The sequence below is a fragment of the Patiria miniata genome, unplaced genomic scaffold, assembly GCF_015706575.1.
Source record: "Patiria miniata isolate m_02_andy unplaced genomic scaffold, ASM1570657v1 HiC_scaffold_5, whole genome shotgun sequence".
Classification (NCBI taxonomy): domain Eukaryota; kingdom Metazoa; phylum Echinodermata; class Asteroidea; order Valvatida; family Asterinidae; genus Patiria; species Patiria miniata.
Window position 1 is genome coordinate 85,797 of NW_024037072.1, and position 22,270 is coordinate 108,066.

General features: G+C 39.1%; 1 protein-coding gene across 3 annotated transcripts; it reads right to left on the reverse strand.

Annotated features, from left to right (window-relative positions):
• Positions 1–309: 309 nt before the first annotated feature.
• LOC119741999 (transmembrane protein 237-like) lies at positions 310–20,662 on the reverse strand. 3 transcript variants are annotated; one of them, XM_038217993.1, is made up of 16 exons: positions 20,595–20,662; positions 17,349–17,400; positions 16,942–16,998; positions 16,507–16,710; positions 14,341–14,424; positions 13,977–14,093; positions 10,748–10,841; positions 9,194–9,237; positions 7,242–7,385; positions 6,692–6,801; positions 6,128–6,351; positions 5,057–5,133; positions 3,079–3,166; positions 2,890–2,922; positions 2,252–2,373; positions 310–1,372 (listed from the first exon to the last, which is right to left on the reverse strand). In XM_038217993.1, exons 1-16 carry the CDS (start codon positions 20,607–20,609, stop codon positions 1,293–1,295), a joined length of 1,545 nt encoding a protein of 514 aa, XP_038073921.1. In that variant the 5' UTR covers positions 20,610–20,662; the 3' UTR covers positions 310–1,292. The 3 variants fall into 3 exon arrangements, 2 of the variants coding, with proteins under 2 accessions (XP_038073921.1, XP_038073922.1); XM_038217994.1 differs by having other exon boundaries at positions 20,598–20,624; XR_005272796.1 differs by lacking the exon at positions 3,079–3,166.
• Positions 20,663–22,270: the final 1,608 nt, after the last annotated feature.

A 22,270-nucleotide genomic window follows, 5' to 3' on the forward strand; every position in this document is an offset into this window, starting at 1 on the left:
AAAAAAGGGTTTTGTTTGCCTGAAGGTAGAAACCACTGCTAAATTTCCATCCAACCACTCAGTTTAATCTCATACAATGTTTCAATATTTAAGGACTGTTTATAACACCATCGTGCTCTATGGGAAAAAAAAACAGAAAAATGAATAAGCTCCTATGCAGTTCTTGAACTTGCCAAATGCATTTGTTTAGGGCAGCTATTTAAACAGCGGTGTTAAATTCAATGATGTTATATTCAAAATGTGTGTTCACTTCAAAAAGTCAATGTGGACATGCATGAGACCAAATCCTCAACACCCCCTTACACTAAATTGTTTACCAAAATGTATTTATTGTTTACACAATAAACTGTCACACCAACAAGTAAACAAAAACTTAATTTGTACAAATAAGTTACTTTAGAGTCCATTCTTTTTACAGTTACATGTATTTATTTTAAAAAAAGTACAGCACCGAATTAGTACTAAATCAACTGATTCTATACATGTATACACAAAAAGGGTAAATTGTGACCAATGGATACATTGTTGAAATTGTCATCAATAGATCCGTCAGTCCTGAATCCTCCAAGTTTACTTTGATTTTGCACACCCCCTAGGGAGTTAGGGTTAGCTAAATATATGAAGCAGACCTCATCACTTAATCAAACATAAAAAAATGAACAGTTAGCCATTTTAAATGGAAAACTAAGTAGAGTTATGTTCTGTTGGTCTTTTTACATATTGAAATTCAGTAATACATGTACAAGCAAATGTCATCAGTAAGCCAGTGTAAGATATAATCATCAATTCGCAGTGTTAGCTAACGCCAACAATACAGCGACATTATTTCTCAACCCCCCCCCAAAAAAAGTTGTATATTACATGTAGTGATACTGTTCTACGTCAAGCAAAGCATAGCAACAAGCAGTAAACTAGAATTTCAGAAACTTGTAAAAACAACACGCATCAGCTCAAAAATATTACTGCATGAATTTCTGTTGGCATTTTCTCAAGTACTTGATGGGCACTTGGTTTTATTAATCTTGTATTAATTCAATTTTTCAATGTGATCAGGACTTAGATTTCACAGCTTTCATCAGAAGCCTAATGTGATATTTATGAAAATATAAAGACAAGACCAGCATGCTCATCCCTTCTACTCTTTGCTCATAATATTATACTAAAGTAAGTATGACAGCCTTTGGCTAATAAAAAAAGCAACTTACAAGGCTTACACAAACATCTGCTTGGTAATTTCAGTGGTTAGCCATTTAAAAATAGAGTTGTGGCAATGAGAAAGAGACAGCAGTCTGTCACAGATTTGAGTGGACATTGTTCAACTCTACATCTTGTGTTTCATCCCACAATGGTTCCTCTGCATCGTGAAGGTGTTCTGGGGGATAAGAATGGTGAAAAGGAAGCAAATAAGCTCCCAACTGAAGAACTCTCAGCATTGGGATAATATCTTCACTCTGGGTCAAGGTTGTAGTCAAGTCCATCGTATTAATCAAATCACAAGTCAGTTACAAATCAAATCACAATTGAAGTCAGTGGAAATAGGGCATGAACAAGGACAAAGGATTGACTTATCACGGTTCGATTGAATAGCTTGTCACTTGACTTGAGGCCAGATGACTTATGATTGATATGTGACGACATGACTACAAGTCTGGCTGGGACACCTTTAACCTCCGCCCCTCTTTTGTGAAAATGTGCAACATTTCTGTTGGTGCACAACACTGCTCTGATGGGATAACGTTCCATTGTGATCAGCAATGCAAGAATTCTGTCACAATGACTTATTCGACCCCTGCTATTTAAATTTGCAATAAGGGGAAATGATTGCATGTGTTTTGTTCTTGCCTTTGTTTGGCAAATCATGTCTTCCGTTTTAAGTGCTCCCTGATTCTCAAACATAAAGAGATAAAAAGGCTAAAATGACCAGCAAAGTGTCATGCACGAGACAAATAAATTGCCTCACCTCTTCTCACTTCATTCTTTAAGTCTCTGTGTCAGGTTTGTTATATTACAAACTTCTTAAATAGAGGCAAAAGCATTCAGGATTTGTGCAGGATTTAAGGATAGCATAGCCCTCAGCTCAGTTACTTTTTCTTCGCAAGGGGCTTGATCTACCCATCCCCACCCATGCCACCCCCCCCCCCCCCAAAAAAAAAGTACAAAGAATGTGGCATCAGGTTCCTGAACTATGGAGGATTTAGGAGGAGTGATGAAGGATTGCAGCTATGCAATGGAAGTTAGAGTTAATGCTTACCTGAGGTGTAGTCTGTTGTTGGTGTGACTGAGATGACAAGCCATCCTAAGCAGGCACCGATGGCTCGGATTAAATTGATGATAACCCAGATATTGAGTTGTGTGTCTGCTTCTGCACTATCCCTGGTTAATTACACCAACCAAAATAAATAATTTATGACATCAGCCTTTTCATTTTCTTAAGTCACAAAATGAAGCACAAATATATTTGCTCAACAAACACTGAGTGTCAAAGATAGATTTGGCAATTACCTGACACCTAGATCATATTTGTTGAAATGTCTAAAAGAAATTGGTTACATTTGTGATCCATTGTAGCTTTTACAGATTATGTGTTGCAGTGTTCTCTGTGGAATAAAAAGTTAGCCGGGCAACAGCGAGTAAAATCTGTGATTGCATGTGCAAAGTTCAAAGGTCAATGAGAGGTGCACACAAGTGCCAATAGCTCCTACCACCGGTCTACCCTCCGGAAATTTGAAATGCAAGCCTTGAATGGATCAGCATGAAAGTTTGGCAGGGTGGCCCGCCCGTCTAAAACCTCTCCTGGAGAACACTGGTGCTGTTTCAAAGCAATATCCAGGCCACTATTGCCCCATGCAACGATTCTAATCATTTTTGATATACTTGGACATTACTTACCATAAAGAACCGCTGTCTGGACAAGAATCACCACTGAAAAAAAACAGCGAGAGGATAAAAATCAAACAACTGCTCATTGCAACTAACACTGCTACATTTGCTTGACAGAATTCTAATAAGACAGAAAGTTTCAAATATAAGACAATATTAATTTCTTTCATTCTTCATTGGCATAAAGCACTGACTTACCAGTACGGTGCACTCGTCTTGAAAAACAAACTTATTCTGTCGTCTATGGCTGCAACACTCGCAGACATTATCAGTGAGATTAGGTAAACTATAAAAGGTAAAATATTTGAGCAAATGTTATTATTAATTATTAAAACAAATAACATTTCCCCAATAATCCCTGTACCGCCCGAAGTGCCCTGCCCCTTACTCCGTTGGTTTAATGGATTCATCAAGGAGTATATACAATGTAGTACACTGTAATACAAGTGCTAAAGGGTTAAGAACAAATAGTATATCGGAGTGTGGACTCTGTGCACAAGTACTCCTCAGTGGTGACAAACAGCAAGATTGTTATGTCCTTATAGTGCGCCCTCTATCGGCGGGATTGGGATGTTTCACCGTGTTGGATTAAACAGTGTGTTCTGATATTCTCAGAGATATAACAGACACTTGAACGCTTCTGCCACTGTGCACCCAGCAGAATCGTAAAGACAATATGGGTTTGTGTGCACACAGAAAAAAATTAGTCGAGTGTATGTTTTCTCAACAGTAGCACAAACTGTGTGTGCATGCTGTGTGTACTGCACTATCTAGCTACCATGAGTGATCACAAAGGGCAATCTACTGTTCCTACATCGTGTCCATAATATGGGCAAAAGGTTAGCTGATGGAAAAATGCATAATGAAAAGCACACACTAGTCGATGAAAAATGCATAATGAAAAGCACACACTAGCTGATGGAAAAATGCATAATGAAAAGCACACACTAGTCAATGAAAAAAATGCATACTGAAAAGCAAACACTAGCCGATGAAAAAATGCATGCTGAAAAGCACACACTAGCTGATGAAAAAATGCATAATGAAAAGCACACACTAGTCAATGAAAAAATGCATACTGAAAAGCAAACACTAGCCGATGAAAAAATGCATGCTGAAAAGCACACACTAGCTGATGAAAAAATGCATAATGAAAAGCACACACTAGTCAATGAAAAAATGCATACTGAAAAGCACACACTAGTCGATGAAAAAATACATACTGAAAAGCACACACTAGCCGATGAAAAAATGCATACTGAAAAGCACACACTAGCCGATGAAAAAATGCATACTGAAAGCAAACACTAGCTGATGAAAAAATGCATAATGAAAAGCACACACTAGCTGATGAAAAAATGCATACTGAAAAGCAAACACTAGCCGATGAAAAAATGCATGCTGAAAAGCAAACACAAAAAAAATGCATACTGAAAAGCAAACACTAGCCGATGAAAAAATGCATACTGAAAAGCAAACACTAGCCGATGAAAAAATGCATACTCATGGGCGTCGCGAGGGGGGGGGCAAGGGGGGGCACTTGCCCCCCCCCTGGAAAAGCAAAAAAAAAAAAAAAAAAAGGAAGAAAAAAAAAGAAAAGAAAGAAAAGAAAAAGAGGCGCGAAGACAGAGTGGTGTAAATTTAATGAGTTGGGGGGGGGGGGGGGGCCAAAATGTCCCTGCCCCCTCTAAAACTGATAAATCGAGAATGTGTTGAGAAATACAAGACTTTTTTGGCAAAATTTTTTTTGCCCCCCTCTAGAAAAATGATGATGAACAAATGCATACTAAAAAGCAAACACTAGCCGATGAAAAAATGCATACTGAAAAGCAAACACTAGCCGTCAAAAGACTGAAATCACCGATAGGGTTGAAACCACAAAAAGTTTTGTAGTTGTCTGTTTGTCAAGTTTTTGATCCAACATGGTAAGACAGCACAACGCACACACTAACAGCAAGATGGCTAAGAAACACACAGGTACATGTATGCAACTGGGAATTTTTAAAAAAAAAGAGGAAACTCCAAACGCCCACAAGACTTTGTACTGTATTTTTCAATTTGTAATGGCATTCATGAGAAGTGAAAAAGGAGGAAATCAGTGGATCCGAGGAAAAGTTGCATGCCTGAACACAGATACACAAGACTGTCTCAAACTGACAGACAAATTAAGACTTACTTAAAATTGAAATGGCACCAGATTGGAAGGTGATAAGGCCACGGAAGAACTGTCTGTCAGGACGACCAATATCAAACCTTCATGGCACAAAAACAGAGAACAAATGGCATTGTTGTATAGTAAATAAACATGTTGATTAACTTGCCTTGTTTGCTGTTGCCAATGAGGCATTATATATGACATTAACCCTTGCTTTCCAAGACCATACAATATACTTCAATGTTTGCCTTAAGAACAAGTTTACTGTATGGACTTTAAAATTGATAGGTGAACATTTATATAAAATAAGGAATGCTAAGGTAATTCTCTCATTAGTAAAATATAACAATAATAAAATAAATTGAAGTGCTTTCCAACATATCCACAATATCAAAGCGCATTACAATTATTTCCCGTTCATCAGGCCACGAGACCACACGGCAGCCAATATCAGCACACATTCAGTCCTCTACTATTCATACTCCTGGGTGCAGTGATACAATTGTAGTTAAGTGTCTTGCCCAAGGGCTCAAACACCATGTTCCTGGCAGGGTTTGAACCCTCGCACCATCGTATAATAGTCAAACACCGTACCACTGGTCCATGGCACTCTACGTATTAAAGCAAATGGACCCCCAAACTCCATTAGGGAGTCTTTGCTGATTGGGGCTCACATCATCCAATGCACTTAGCGTGAAGGGATACTGGCCAATCCAGCTGACTGGCAGAAATGGCACTTGGAAATCAAGAGTTCAGACATTTATTTCCATTTCAAGTGTGAGTGTCAGTGCACTAGACTTGCTTGAACAAACAAAATCCCATCTTTGCAATATATGCCTCATGCCTTAATCAAGCCTTTCAAATGTTCTCCTCAGGAAAATATTGCTTGACTAGAAACTTAAAAGGCAAAAGTAATCAGGTTCAGAGAACAGAAGATTAAAACATGGGTAGCAATTTGACTGAGAATGTTCAGTTTTACAGGCTGGAGGAAACTGATAGAACACAAAGAGACTGGAACCCATTCTACTTGCTGCTTTGAGTGGGATTTGAACCTAGAACACAGCCGTGAAAAGCAAGCGAAATTCAACTCACCTATCAAAAACAGAGACAGTGCAGACGGTGAATAGGAAGTAGTACATGGCAGAGGCAGGCTGGGCCAGTCGACTGTAATGTTCCAGGAACCGCGTCTTGCCAGGTGTATTAGATGACGGCACCTGACGCTGCAACATGTACACCATGACACACTGCCACAGGGCAAAGCCAGCAAGGAGACCGTGGCAGAATAGAGCAAAGGTTAACGAGGCTCGGTGGGTGGTCTGAAGAGGATAGGAAATGTGATTGGAGACAAAGATGACTGAATATAATGGATCAAAGAATCTCACAGATATATAACCTCAACAAATCAACAAATGAATTGCCATCTTCCACAAAATAAGATTCATCATGGTTTGAAAAAATGGATTTTTACTTGAGAAAAGAGAAGACAATTGAACCCTGGAAATAGTGAAATCTGACTTGCTTAACCTTTGAGTCCCTATGCCACCCCAAACCGCCCCAACACTCAGAAACTATAGTTTATGGATTCATCTAGGAGTGATTACTGTAATACAAGTGCTTAAAAGGTGAATTAATTATTATCCATATGTAACCACATACCAATGCCACTTGTGTGGTGGTAATTTGAATTTCTGTTTGTGGCTGTTGATTGTTCAGCTCTCGCTCCCTCTGGCGAGCAAGTCTGCCCTTGTCTTCTCCCTTGAAACCACCTGCAAATCAAGTGGGAGCGAAAAATAATAGGTAAGATCAAATTTCTTATAGGTCTGGAAGCCATTTTGAATTGAGCAATCATTTCGAATAATGTCTAGAAGGCAGCATCACATTATATAAATTAAAAAAAAAACGTAAGGAAGGGTCTAATGCTTTGTGTCATTTTCATAATGATAAGATCATTTATTTCACATTTTTATAGGTGAAATTCAGGCCAGGGAAAGGACCAGAGGTGACATAATCCTTTGACCCTCTTAAGTTGTGATGGCAATATCTTTCCTATTCTCTCACATATATACATGTGCTTCAAACATTAGAAAAACAAACATATGAAAATTTGACATTATTGGAATTTATACCTGGGTGGATTAAAATGGTTCCTTTATGCACCACAGTTCATTGGTTCAATAATAACATAAAAATCGGGCTGAATACTCACTTTTTCTCTCCATGAAGAGTTTTCCGACAGGTTGGCTTGGCAACACTGCTGTATGTGAGGGTTGTTGTTGTTGTTGTTGTTCATCTGTTTGTTTATCAGGAGCAATGATGTCTTCTGCAGCTACCATTATATCCAAGGACATACCTGGGCAACAAACACAAAGTGTTGGGCTTGGAATGCTGTCATTCTCATCAGTGTTGAAGTTGAGAGACTTGTGATGAATCGCAAGTCATCACAGGTCATCACAGGTCATCACAAGTCATCACAAGTCCATCAAAAGTCATCACAAGTCATCACAAGTCATCACAAGTCAAACACAAGTCATCACAAGTCATCACAAGTCATCACAAGTCATCACAAGTCCATCACAAGTCATCACAAGTCCATCACAAGTCCATCACAAGTCATCACAAGTCATCACAAGTCATCACAAGTCATCACAAGTCATCCAGCCCAGGTCAACTCAAAAGCTAGTCAAATGAACTATGACATTCCTTTGTTGTTGTTCATCGACTGTCACTTATGATTGGATTTGCAAATTGGCTTGTTTGTGATTGACTTGTGAGAGTACTTTTAATGTTCTTGCGAGCCATCACAAGTACCTTGTCTACAAACGTAGTTCTAATGCAATGGGACTCCAAGCAGAATTAGTAACAGGCTAGTGGACTTTGCACATATGGCAAGAACTGTGTACTGCAATTTTCCATCTTCACAGAGAAAATACAGATTTTGGATGTAGTTTTAAATTAATGAGTAACTTGCTCTTTAAGGTGTCAAAATAACCTACCAAAAAGAATAAAAATTTATAGCCACATTTGATGGTACTTCATATATGTGACCCGCTCCACAAAAATGAGTCTGTTGTGGCAAAACTGAAATTTTTGAGTTAACTACATTATTAAAATGGGAATGAAATAAGCTTTCATTTGGTATATCACGGACCTCCCTAGGGCGTTTGGTTGCACTGTTGTGCCTTTTTTAATTCTGTCAAGTTTTTGCAAAGCAAGAAATGTCTCAATGAAGAAAAAAGGGTTTAAAAATTTCAAATACACTGTAACTAACCAAGAAAAGCACCAAAAATCATAAATTTGTTAGTCTTTTTCTTACAATATTTAAATTTCTGTGTAAGATATCTGAACTAAAACTATCAAACAACCAAAATAAAACAAAAACAAAAAAATCCAAATTTTGAGCAAATTTTCACTGTTTCCATTTAAAAGTGGTAAAAGCTGGAATTCAAGCTATGCGACATCAGACTCATTTTTGCAGAGCGGGTCACATATTTTCTATAGGTATAGAGCCTTGCTTGGGTTAAACCATGTGTGTTGTATTCTGTATTCTACAAATACAGCATGGTTTGAGGGGAAGTAGTGGGAATTACTGGTCCCGAGGTGTAGGTCAGCTTGACTACCTCCCGACGTAAAGCGGAGGGAGGTAATCAAGCTGACCTGCACTGAGGGACCAGTAATTCCAACTATTTACCAGAAGTAAACCATGCTGTATTTGTTTTACTACACCTCATAAATTGTATTTTATTAAAATAGACTTTGCATCTTTATTCAGCACAATTCAAGTTCTTTGTCACAGTACATGAAATAGTCTGGTACCAACACTCTTTAATGTGTCTTTACTTTAGTACTAACAGATTACAACAACAGACTGGTTTCGTAAAGATTACATGCCACAGACTACATGTCTACGAGGCAGGTTCCAGAGGGAATTTTTGGTGCTCCCACAAAAAACTACTGCACGGCAGCGAGCTGGATACTCATCACTGGGATGACGTCACTTGGGCGTGTATCATTTTTACTTCCCGGACGCCCGGCAGAATCGGCAAATGACGCGCTCCAATTTGATCATGAATATTTATGAGGTGTAGTAATCTGTGATTATCCACAATTTGCATTATAGCAAACAGTACACTTCCAGTCTACTCTTCCAGACATACATACCTTCACCATCAGCGTGGTAATTTTCATCCACTGAGGCAGGTGGCCTAGAGAAAAAAAAATACAACCAGACAAGGACTTGACGTAGTAAAGGTTTCATGACAGAAATTCACATTAACTTGCATTGAATTTTCTCTAAAATGGCTAAGTTTGATGCAAAGCCTCCCTGTGGTGATAAATTGCAAGTAGAAAAATTATACTTTCCCCCAAAAAAATCAATTAAAATACGTTTAGCACTGTCGATATCAGAAATTTCGATAATATATATATCAGAAAATCCAATATCAAGAATATTTGATTAGCGATTATCCCATATAAAAGTTAAAGACCATAAAAATGACACTTTGTTTAAAAAAAATAATAAAAATCTCAAGTCCTAATTTTCCACTGCTTTTTCTTGAGCATATTGCTCAAAGTTTTTGAAACAAATCTCAGCACTGACAGTTTGTCCAGAACGGGCAGTTTCTTTTGAGGTTTTAGGGGAGACTGTGAATTCCAGCAAACGCAGAGCACAAAGCGAAGCTGCAGCCAGAATTTCACGATATTTTTATTTTTAGTCACAAGTTGCCGCCAACGTTTATTTTATTATACAGCAAACATTAAACACAAAGTAAAAGCACAAACAGGAGATTTCTTTTGATGCATGACAATATTCTGATGCATTTTTGATAGTTTCAATATCATTGAAAATTTTGATATTTTGATATGATTAAAAACTTGCTATCAGCGATATCGATATCAAAATATCATCCAATAATTGAGTAATATCAACATATCGATGGTGCTTAAAACACAATCAGTTTCCCCTGTGTGGTTTATTAAATGACCATTATTTTTTTTATAAATACATCCTCCAAGTATTACCCCTGATTGCCATTTCCCCTTTTGGGTGTAATCCCTGACCTTGTGGCTGCCTAGCTCCTCTGAACAAAAAGAGTCACTAATAAGCCATTTGCGAGTGACCTACATGTATGCCCTTTGGGATTTAAATTTGAAAAACGTCCGGTACACTGACTTGCTCAGAATGCTTGGCATATTTTAACTTTGAATTCTCCAGACCAAAGACACCGTTGCTAATCACATGATTCGGGACAAGCTCTTACATAGTTACGTAAGAGACGCTCAGCACCAATACATTGTTCACAATGGGTGAGAATGGCACAAAGACACCAGACCATTCCGGAGCTGGGGGTTGCTAGCATAAAGCTTGCCCGAATCACGTAATATAGTAACAGTCTATTTGGTCGGGAGAATGCAAAGTTAAAACGTGCAAAGCATTGGATTAAGTCAGTGTTCCAGATTTTATTTAGATTTAACTCGCAAATGGCTTATTAGGAGACTGACATCAAAAGACTAGATAGCTCAACTGGTGGAAAACCAAAACTGTACTCCAGAGGTCACAGGTTCAAACCTTGCTCCAGTCAATTTTTGTTCTGCACAATTGAGTGCGTTTCAGAAATGTAAACAGCCTCTCCACAAATTGGTCTGCAATGATAGAGACAAATATTGTACTAATAAGATGGGGCAATGTGCTTGTCTCAGTTTCAGTAATCGTACTTTGATTTTCTTCTTTTCTTGACTTTACTTGGAGGCGGGGGTCTCCCATGGGCTTTGGATGTTCCCACATCATCTTCATCATCAGCACTATCATCTGTGAGGGAAGAGAAGATCATTCATAAAATGAGAGACTTTATCAAAGGAAACTGGAGTGACCACACAAGAATCATGCATTCATGCTGCAATTAAATGTAGATATTCTTTCCCAGTTGACAGACTGATGTGGCTTATTCACACATCTTCAACCAACCACTTACAGCGCTTGTGCACTTTTTAAGAACCCTTCCTTTCATGGAAGGTAGTGTTATTCCACATTCATCAACGGAGAAGGCACAACAGAGAATCACAAGAAGCCATTTTGTCAGAAGAGCTCAAGAAATCCACAATTTACATCCTCTCACGCCCAACTGGCTAGCCTGACGAACAGTGGATCCAGTATTTGAAGAAGGATAACTCCAATCTGCACTATTACATACAGTCACCATCAAAGAAACCTCTCAGCCCTGAACTTGACCATTCCACCTAGGTCAAACTCAACAGACATTGCACTAGCTGATGTCGCACAAAGGACGTCTTGGTCATGATTGGATTAGAAGAGCCAGACCTCTGTGAGTGTGACTGCATGCAGGGGCCAATTTCATAGAGCTGCTTAAGCACAAAATTTGCTTAAGCACAAAAACGTCTTGCTTAATAAAATCAGGTTACCGGCCAAAACTCCATGCGATTGTTATGCTAAGTAAACAACAGCTCAATACCAGTCACAAGCAATGTACATCACATGGAGTTTTGGCCGGTAACCTAATTTTACTAAGCAATGTTTTTTCGTGCTTAAGCAAATTTTCTGCTTAAGCAGCTCTATGAAATTGGGCCCAGATCGTAGAGCACCTGATCTCAAGACGTCGTCTCCACAAAAGCCCTCACGGGAAGAATGGCTTGAGGCAGTTGGATGAAGACAGTCCAGACACTATTGACTGGCTGAAGAATCTACAAGTGCACCTGTGATCTTCACACAAATGACGACGTTTCATGACCAGAAATTGGTGGTATGTCGTGAAGACATTAAGTAGTGAAGTATATCAAAGAGTATCTACATGTTAACTCAGCTGCCACTCAGTCGCTTAGAGAACTGCAAAATGTGTTAATAATGAGATTGTCCAAAAGTGTCTTTATTTTATCAATTGCAGTATATCTTCATCCATTGGAAGACCTACAAGGGGCTGGGTTGGTTAGTTACTGAAATACACCTACCATATTCCATTCAAAGTTCTAAAATGTTTAAAGGGACATGACATGAATTTTACATGGGAACATATATTGTGCAATTTTTTATTCCCCTGAAATATTTAAAAACTATGTGACATGCACTTTTGGTTAATCTTTTTGAAAAGTAGTTTCTTTTAGTCAGGTGGCATACGGTCAGAATCGTGACCGACTGGTCCAAAGCACCAAACTTGGCACATTGATTCTTGTAGCCCTAAAGAAGATATTTAGAAGGGGTGACACCTGACATTATTTTGGGAAGGGTGCCTAATTTGCATAATTCATTAATACCTGCCATGTAATATATTTATTCCCATATTTGGGTGAACTTTTATTTTTTTAAATATTTTGAAAAGTGTATTCAGGGCATTCTACTTACATATCCTTACTTAAATAAAGTTTCCCAAAGCATATCAGAGACTGGATGATTACGAGGACATAATGAAGATCCAAAATGGCTACAATTATACCCTAAAATGGCACCAATTGACCTCTTCCTCCGATATCATCAAGTAGTTTCTAAACCTCAGTACTGATGAGCTCCAAATTCACAAACTTACTTACTGGCACAGTTACCCTTACAAAAATAAATGGGAAATCATGTGAAAAATGATAACATCTTGATATTTTTCCCCCAAAAAAACAAAAAGGGGATGAATGAGGTGTCCGCAAATTGGGCTAAAAATTAGGCGAAGGGTTGGCTAACGTGGAGGACCGGAACAAGTTCAAGGAAATCCTCCCAAATAAGAGATAATTGTTGTTAACTATATTTATGTCTACGTCAAAACGTTTTCTTAACAATAATTTTGGGAATTTCCTTGAACTTGTTCAAGTCTCCCACATTAGGCAACCCTTCACCTACTTTTTAGCCCAATTAACGGACACCTTGTTTTTTCCTCGTTTTTGCTTTTTTTGGCTAAATATCACAATGTTATCATTGTTCACATGCTTTTCCATAATGTTTTAACAGGGTAACTGTGCCAGTGAATAACTTGGTGATTTTGAAGCTCATCAATACTGAGGTTTGGCAAGACTACTTGATGATATCTGGAGACAAGGGAAATGTGCGCAACTTTAGCGTATAATGGTAGCCATTTTGGATCGTTACTATGTCTTCATAATTATTCAGCCACTTATATGCTTTAGAAAATGTTATTGGAGTAAGGATGTGAAAGTAAAATCCCCAAAATATACTTTTCAAAAAATTATAAAAATTTACTGTATACCCAAATAATGGAACAAATATATAACACGGCGGGTATTTATGATTTGTGCAAATTGGGCAGCCTTCCCAAAAGAATTTCAGGTGTCAACCCTTCTAAATATCTTCCCTAGGGCTATTAGAATCTATCTACTAAGTTCGGTGCTTTGGACCAGTTGGTCACGATGTTGTAAAAATTGGGTCTAAGCCACCTGACTATTTATGAACATTTAAAGTGTTCCATGCATTTCCTGACAAAAGAGGGTGCTGTTGCTGTGATGTCATTTAAGACACACACTCTTCAGTTAAGGGGTTTTCTGTTCCAAATTGTCAATGACCTACTGCCGTGTAGTGAAACAACAATTAATCACCAAAAACAAATAAAATGTATGTCAGTAAAATATCTAAAATTCTGGCAGCTTTTGGTGATGAAATAGCTGTATCACTGAGGTTTCTACCTAAAATAACATCACATTTTTGTTTAGGAAATAAGAAAATTTGAAGTATAAAACCAAAAGGCACAAAAACACCCCGAAAAATGGCAAAATGATAATGGAAAATGAAATGGGACACAAAGGTGCATTTTCATTGATTGTATTTTAAAATAAAATCTATATCATAGGCCTTCTAATATGTTGATGTTAAAATATCTAAAAAATTACATGTTTTAGCAGACAAAAAAATCAAAGAAGATGCATCAAGGTAATTCCTGTGGGAAGGTAAAAATAAGTCTGGTAAAAACTTTGTCTGTACAAACTGCCTTCGTACCTGCGTAGAGCTTGGATTGAGGTCTGCGAGGTTTCTTCTTACTTGAAGATCCCGGTGTCTCATTGTCTCGTAACACTTCATCACTAACTGATCGTGGGAGCCGGGACTGTCTGTGCTCTGCAGAGGTACCATCCAGAATAAAGTGCACGATCATAAACTATCAAACTAATCAAAATATGAATTAGGCTTGTGCGGTATTGGATTATGAGAGTCCACCGTATTCTGGCCAAAAAAAACATTGCGATATTTGGTATTGTCAGGTACGTTTCTGGGTGGAATATTAAGTCATCAAAATACAATAAAACATATTACCTGGTATATAAGGTTAAGGGTAAGGGATAGGGTTGGGTTGTCTAATAGTTACCTTTTTTCCTTCTTGATGATCCAGGAGATGCTTTCAAGTTGTTAATGGCAGGGGTACTGACAGAGATTTCTCCATTTGCTGTATCTGTGGATTACAGAGCAGAGGGAACAACTGCAAGTAGCTTCAAAAAGATATCATTTCCATCAATACAGCATAATTTCTGAATGTCAAAATCTCAAATATTAATACAATGACTAATGCCATAATGCCAGTTCGTACTTCTAGCGAATGCGACGTGAATTTCATGATGTCAACAATTTGAAGTTTCACTGTGATTTTTGCCATTACCCTAGCAAATTTGCTTGGCATTGAAATGTGCAGGTGAAGTTTGAACCGGCCTTAAGTTCAGAAAACATGTTAGCTGTCAGCTACATACTTAACATATCTATTTCATTCATTCATTCATATTTATTTCCACTTAATCATTTTGAAGGGAAAGGTTTAAACAATAATTTAGATAACAGGATAAGATTAAGCGGTGGGCTTCTCCAAAAAGCAAGCTTGTCAAGTGGAGAAGTCCATTATGTGTAGGAAAAGAATATATATTAAATACATTTGTACCTTTTACTTAACTACACAATGAAGTTTAAGTTACACAAACACACATATACAAGGGACCAACACAAACAGGACAAGACTAAACAAATCAAGTACAATCAGAACCTACATGGGAAATTATTAGAAGAATATGTTCACAGCAAATAATAAGTAAAACTAAAATTTAGCATTAAGCATTATTGTAACTTTCCATAAGCAGAGACTTTAGCTTCTTCTTAAATAAAGGCCTACTGTTGACAATTCTAAGAGTTTGATTTAATGAGTTCCAGAATTTGGGGCCCTGATAATGAATGAACTTTTTAGCTTTAGCAGTACGTATGTGTGGGATATGGAAATCCCTAGACTGTCTGGTATGATGACGATGAATAACGGTATTAGTCTTAAACATTCGTTCAAAAGAATATTTAGCTAGTCTGTTAGTCCATTAGCACCTGGACTTCATTGAATTACAATGTACATGTATTTATACTGTCTGTCTGTCTGTCTGTCTGATGTCTGTCTGATGTCTGTGTGTCACATTTTTTTGAAAAGGCCTAAAGCGTGTACTCAAGTATAAAATACAACGTTATCGTAACCAGGTCCTGAAGTGGTACATGTATATGCCTCAATTTCACTGTCCTCCAAAGTCATGGTTTCTACGTAAAAACAATTGATTTACTTGTTTTGTTTTGCTTTTTTGGCAAATTTGTTTCTTTCAGACTTTGATTACGTATTGCAATATTATCTGTATGAAAACGCTCAAAAATGTATCTGCATTTCAAAAGCTGACTGTATAATGAACCACTTCTCTAAAATAAGTCAATTGATGTTGCACTGACCAGTAGTTTACTAAAGAAATCAATAAATCCATAGAATGCTGGGGTGGTTTTAGGGGCTACAGTGAGTAATAAGCAGGGTGTTTTCAGGTTCTACACTGACTAAAGGACTAAATGATATGAGCAATGAAAGGGTAGCTATGCAATTATTGCCACTTATGATTTATCAAGAATCAATATATATGATTTTCCCTCAACATCCATATATGGAATTGACTTTTTACTATATCTCTGAGAGATGCACTGTGCAGACAAACCATTGCTTAAGCAGGGCAGGGGCAGAACAAACTCCTGCAAGTCTATGAACCGATTTTGGGGTCACAACTCCACAAGTTGTGTGTGAGTTTTCCATGTGAGTTTTCCTACTGAGGCCAAAAAAAAAATATTTCTGCTTCCAATTACATGGCATTCGTAAATAGGGTAGGTAGGTAGGGATTTTTTTTGGGGGGGGGGGGGCCAATTTGTTAGTGTACGATCATATGGTGGCGTCTGCATGTAGTCAAGGGTAAAAGGTATAAAGTGATGGTTTTGGGTGTTTTTTCTCATTTTTCCAATGAGAAAAATTAGGATAGGGGCTGTCAGAATAGGGTAGGTAGGGAAACCGGAAGCAGAACTCTTTTTTTTTTTGGCCTGATGAAGAACAAAGTTCTTGGTCAAATCTTGGTCAAGAATTTCAGGCAGAGTTGGTCTTTTGGTCATTCCGAGATCAAAACTATTTATTTGGATGAGTTGGATTGATTGTTGTTTTTTGGAATTCAAGTTGCCAGTAGTACAGAGGTAATGTCATCCTTACCATCAGCCCCACTCGCAAAGTCATACCCATGTGTCATCTTCTTCTTCCGTCTGGTTTTCTTGACCGATGAGCTGACCCCATTCTGGCCATTCTGGACCAGATTCTCCCGACTGCCCATGACTGGTGAGTCATCTTTCATCTCTGAAGGCAATGGACGATGTTTGCTAGCAGAGGACTGCTGGGAGTCACTGACCTCTGCTGCTCCTGAAAAAAAAAAGTTGCGTCAACATTTTCAACACTGAAACCATTTCCCTTATAAAATTCAGAAACATTTTTTCTTTTTCATTTGTCAGCTGAAACAGCAGATTTCAGGGGCGGATCCAGGAATTTTCGCGGGGGGGGGGGGGGGAAGAGTTTTCATAGGCAAAAAAATCTGAAATGTAGACACGTTTTTTTCTCCGGACTCTAATTAATTAAAGAAAATGCGGCATTTACCTTCTGTTAATTTCTTCTTTTTCCTCTTTGGTCGCTGTGCTTGGCTAGCTGATAAATCTGTAGTGTGCAATAAAGGAAGATATACGATTGACAGGAAACTTTTCTTTCTTTTTTGCTGTGCTTGGATGCAGAGTATACTACAGGGTACTAAAGTGTTCTTTTTTTGTCTTATAAAAATATGCGTTTACAAATTGAAACTGTCCACAGTAAATTAAATAATGGGGGGAAAATGTTTCACAAAGGCAGTAGTAAGGGTTATTCTGACAACATGACAACTATATGTACTACTATTTGCAAGTGCTATCATTTATCTACCGCTACATGTAACAGCACTAGGTGGCAACTATAAATGTGGTTTTCAACCCATGTATATGACAAGCATCATTAAAAGTACAGTGTGTGCATACCAGTATTACTGGTGAGGAGTGGAGGTAGACTTCGTCTCTTCACTGAGGCATCCTGATGTGAAAAAAAACATAAAACAAACCTTGCTTATAAAGTTGTACTGTCATGCATGGGCGGGCTGTAATGTGGTTATTGTGTGCTTGTGCTGACCAGCCAATCAGATTATTAGTCCTCGTTATTCAAGGAATAATCTGATTGGCTGATCGGCACAAGCATACAATAACCAAAACACAATAGTAATATTTTGAACTATGTCCAAACTTTTTGTATGGCTTCTATGGTCTTAATTTATTTGGATAGGTTGTGGTGTCCTGACGGCACTTTGCTAGTTGTGCACTAGCCCCATAAATGTGGCTGAAATACTGGACTACAGTACCTCCGTATTGTCAGCCACACAAGCTACATATGGCCTGTGCGTGGATGGTCCCGTTGCTAGGGGAGCCAAAAATCCATTTCAGATCGAAATTATTTTGTCACTTGAAAATTGCCCCAGCTAGTAATAGTATGAATGCTAAATTGCAAAAAAAAATTGAATTCTGTACCTTCAGACGTCTAGTTATCCAGTAATTGCCAGTATCAGAGACGCCATGCTTTTGGAAAACCATCGCAATTTGTCGCTGAATTACCATGATTCAATGTCTCATCTAGCGACCCGTCCACCCGTCTTTTGGACGGGCAGTTTGTGATTTTGGACAGGCACAACTACCCCTCAAACGCTGTAGCAAAAACATCAGAATCTGATGTTTTTGTTGGCCAATGTTGTTGTTTTGGGGTTTTTTGGTCAACGGCAGTCTGCAGAATAGTGTCGCGCGACGTTTTCTCATGGTTTCTGGAGAATCGCCACCAAAATCATCGAAAAATTACATATTTTAGTCTTCGTTGTTCTGTTTGAAGTCGATTATTAGCTTCATGAATGTCTGCTGCATCGTATGAGGTATGAATTAAGGAATCTGGGTCGGGATAATATAGGGCAAAAAAGGACCGTTTTTGTAATGCACTTGCATGACTTGGGATATACACTGCAGTCCGGGATTTCGGGATTCTTACGACCTGGTGATTGTAACGTAGTTGTGACTCCAGCTTAGCCCCATAATGTGGCCAGTTTACTGGACTGCCTCCGTAAACATAGGCCACACGTCCGCCATCTTGGAATCTGACTCGCCGAAATTTTGAAAGTGATTTCCACATTGCGACTTTAAACCCAGTTCATTTATGCTTTAAAAATACACTTACCCTCTTAATAACAAAATTAGAACCTGCTGCCAGTGTCAGTTGCCCAGCTGCTGCGTAATTTACGACATTTTCTGGACCATTCTTGGCAACTTGGTCCAACCGTGGAGCTATCTCCATGGTCCAACTGAACAATGCCCTCGCGCAGATCGTTCACCTGTCAATCACGCGTGCAGGACGCACGCCGCAGGCCCAGTGGTAGTCCGGTTCCCAGACCAAAAGATTCTGACTATTCCTAGGATCAGGAATAGTCAGAATCTTTTGGTCTGGGAACCGGACTACCACTGGGCCTGCGGCGTGCGTCCTGCACGCGTGATTGACAGGTGAACGATCTGCGCGAGGGCATTGTTCAGTTGGACCATGGAGATAGCTCCACGGTTGGACCAAGTTGCCAAGAATGGTCCAGAAAATGTCGTAAATTACGCAGCAGCTGGGCAACTGACACTGGCAGCAGGTTCTAATTTTGTTATTAAGAGGGTAAGTGTATTTTTAAAGCATAAATGAACTGGGTTTAAAGTCGCAATGTGGAAATCACTTTCAAAATTTCGGCGAGTCAGATTCCAAGATGGCGGACGTGTGGCCTATGTTTACGGAGGCAGTCCAGTAAACTGGCCACATTATGGGGCTAACTCCAGCTCTAATGCGATAGGCATTAGAGCTGGAGTTACTCAAGCTAAATCCATACTAAAAATTACTATGACTACGTACAGGCCTATACTTAGAGTAGGCCTAGACTTTGTTGTACACAACTTAACCACCGCGTACATGGCGTAGCGTCGTCGGTCGTCAGGTTGCAACATTCTTTCCAAAAATACATGTCACAAGCCTGACAAGGGTAGGTTCGTCAGACCGCAAGCCCAAGTGGACTCCCTTACCTCCCTACGTTACGGAGGGAGTCTAGGGTATGAAGTGCCATGGAAAAAGTTCAGATATAGTTCAAAAATATTTATATTTCTTAATTATCATCATGATGTTGTGCCCATTCTTGAAAATCACGCATTCTCGAGAATGGGCATGCACATTCTTGAGAATGTGCAACTGGATCCTTGCTCAATCTTGGCAAAAAATAACTCTTCCAGATTGAGCGCACATTCTTGAGAATGCGCGACAAGATAACGGTCTTGTCGATGCCGAGCACCGGCTGCGCTTGGCAAGTCTAGCTGAATCCTCGTTCACTGATTCTCAATAATTATACTGTTGCAACGCAAGGCGCTGAAAAGTAGAGTGGATATGATAAGTAAAGGCGTATTGATATGGGGGGGGGGGGCGGACCGGGAAAATATAAGAGACATAATAATACTAGTGCAAAGAATTCTGATTTTTGGGTTAATAAAAGCGGGGGGGGGGGGGGACGTAAGAATGAAGAATGTGAAGAATGAGAATGAATACTGCGACATCCCATAGTGCTAATGCTATTTCCCATTAAAATTGCCACCAATTTATTGTTCACATCCGACCATAACGTCGCAGAGCTGGATTCTATCTAGTCAAAAGAGCAATTTTGGCAGCTCCTGGACATCGTTTTTTTTTCGTGGCATGCATATGATACATGCAGGGACTTGTAACTTGTCTAGCCTAAACAAAGCACTTCCCAGACTAGTTCCCAGTCCTCCGTTATTACAAAACTTCCCATAAGTGGGCAGAAAAAAGCAATAATAACAGGTTTAATTTGATTCAAATTATCGTAGTTATACGAGTACAGAAGTATAGCACATTTTGTTTCCTCTTTATATGAATTGTTTCCCTTTTAACCGCTATACAATTCATTTAACATAATTATGTCGTGCAATGTTTGTTAAGATTGGGCAAAATTCACAAATTGTGCACGTGATTTTCCCACCCAATCTTAAGAATGAGCGCTCATTCTTAAGAACGCGTGCTCGTTCTTAAGAATGAGCGCTCATTCTTAAGAATGCGCGCCCATTCTCGAGAATGTGCATGCCCATTCTCGAGAATGCGTGATTTTCAAGAATGGGCACAACAATGACATTAGCCCCCAATAAATTCAACAATCTTACCACGGTAGTCGCCATGTTGAATTCCAAAGACGTTTGTCGGGAATAATAGCGCCCTCTTGTGAAAAAAAAATGGTGGCCCTATCCATTTGTACGGAACGTACGGGCGTACGTACCCCTTCTCATAAAATTTAAAATTTATTAAAACATGACAATATCCGATAATATTAAAGGTGAACTTGGGAATTCTCGTTTTAAGTAATTTGAGAAAATGTTGGTTTCGATAACACCATGGAGGAATAACACCAGCCCTGTTAGCAACGCATTCGTCGAGTATTGTTATTCTACTGATGCGTTTAGCGCGGACGGTGCGTCATGATTGACTGGACTTATAAACGTTCATATCATGGCGATGTGACTTCTGATGAATTGAATATATTTTGTGCTTGTCCAAAATGTAATGGACAGGACTGAAACGATTCCCTCCACGGTCCTGTGACGTATAAATAAATCGTAAATTTCTCAAAATAAACTAAATGAAGAGGGGAAACACCCCCCCCCCCCCCCCCCCCCCAGCAGAGTTGTAATTAGTACTCGAGTCTGACTCGAGTCACATTTTTGGTGGCCTCGACTGTCACGGTAAATGATTCGACTCGACTCGAGTCACTGCGAGCAAATGAATCGAGTCGACTCGAGTTCCTCATCAGAGGACTTGACTCGAGCGAAGGCTAATAAGAGAGTCGAGTCCCAAAAATAACAACAAAACTTAACTTGCGAACGATACAACGTTAATGTTCATGTCACTTTTGCGAATAGTACACGGTACAGCGGACGCTAATTGTCATGTTCAAACATACAACGCGTCAAATTATAAAGGCTCCCGGCCCCACCTCAACGGTTTTGGAAAAAATCATGACTCAGGAACCAGATTTTAAACACATTGTCCAATTCGTTGTTTCATCATATGACTTTGGGCGATTTTGTTATAAAGCTCTTGGATTCGAACGCCGGTTAAACGTATGCCCTCTTTTAAATATTAGATAGATACATGCCCACTTTTAAATAATCAGAAACACTTTTGAACATTGCAATTTGGTTTGGATGTTGTCAGCGATAAGCGAAAAAAAACATTATAGACCGGAAGCCAAATCAGATTGCCCATTATAAGATCATAGTTTCACTTCTTCAATCTGAATATAAGGAGGTACTGTCAAAACTCCCTACGTTGCTCTGCAACAGTTGGACTATACGGGCAGGCAGGGGCGGCGGAACCGGGGGCGGGGGCACTGGCACTTGCCCCCCCCCCCCCCTATTTTCCCAGGCCAACAAAAGTGCTCCTCTCGCGGTCGTAAATGTACCTCGAGATGAAAACACAACTGCCCCTCAAACGCACACATGAAAGCATTATGACCGCGCTTAAAATTTGTCTTCTCTCTTGTTATGCAAAAGTGCCCCTCAAAAACACAAATACTATTCGCACATTAACAAGATTGTGAACCTTCTCGAGATGGAAAACTATCAATCGAAAGCACAAACACCCCTCCCGCAATAATAAAATTGTGCCACTCTCGAGATTGGAAATTGGCCATAAAAACAATGGTGCTCCTCTCGCGATAACTTTCGAGATGGAAAACTGCCCCTCGAAAGCACAATTATAGTGCCCCGTTCGCAACACTAAACTGTGCACCTCTCAAGATGGAAAACTTGCTTTAAAAAAAAATAGTGCTCCTCATGCGAAT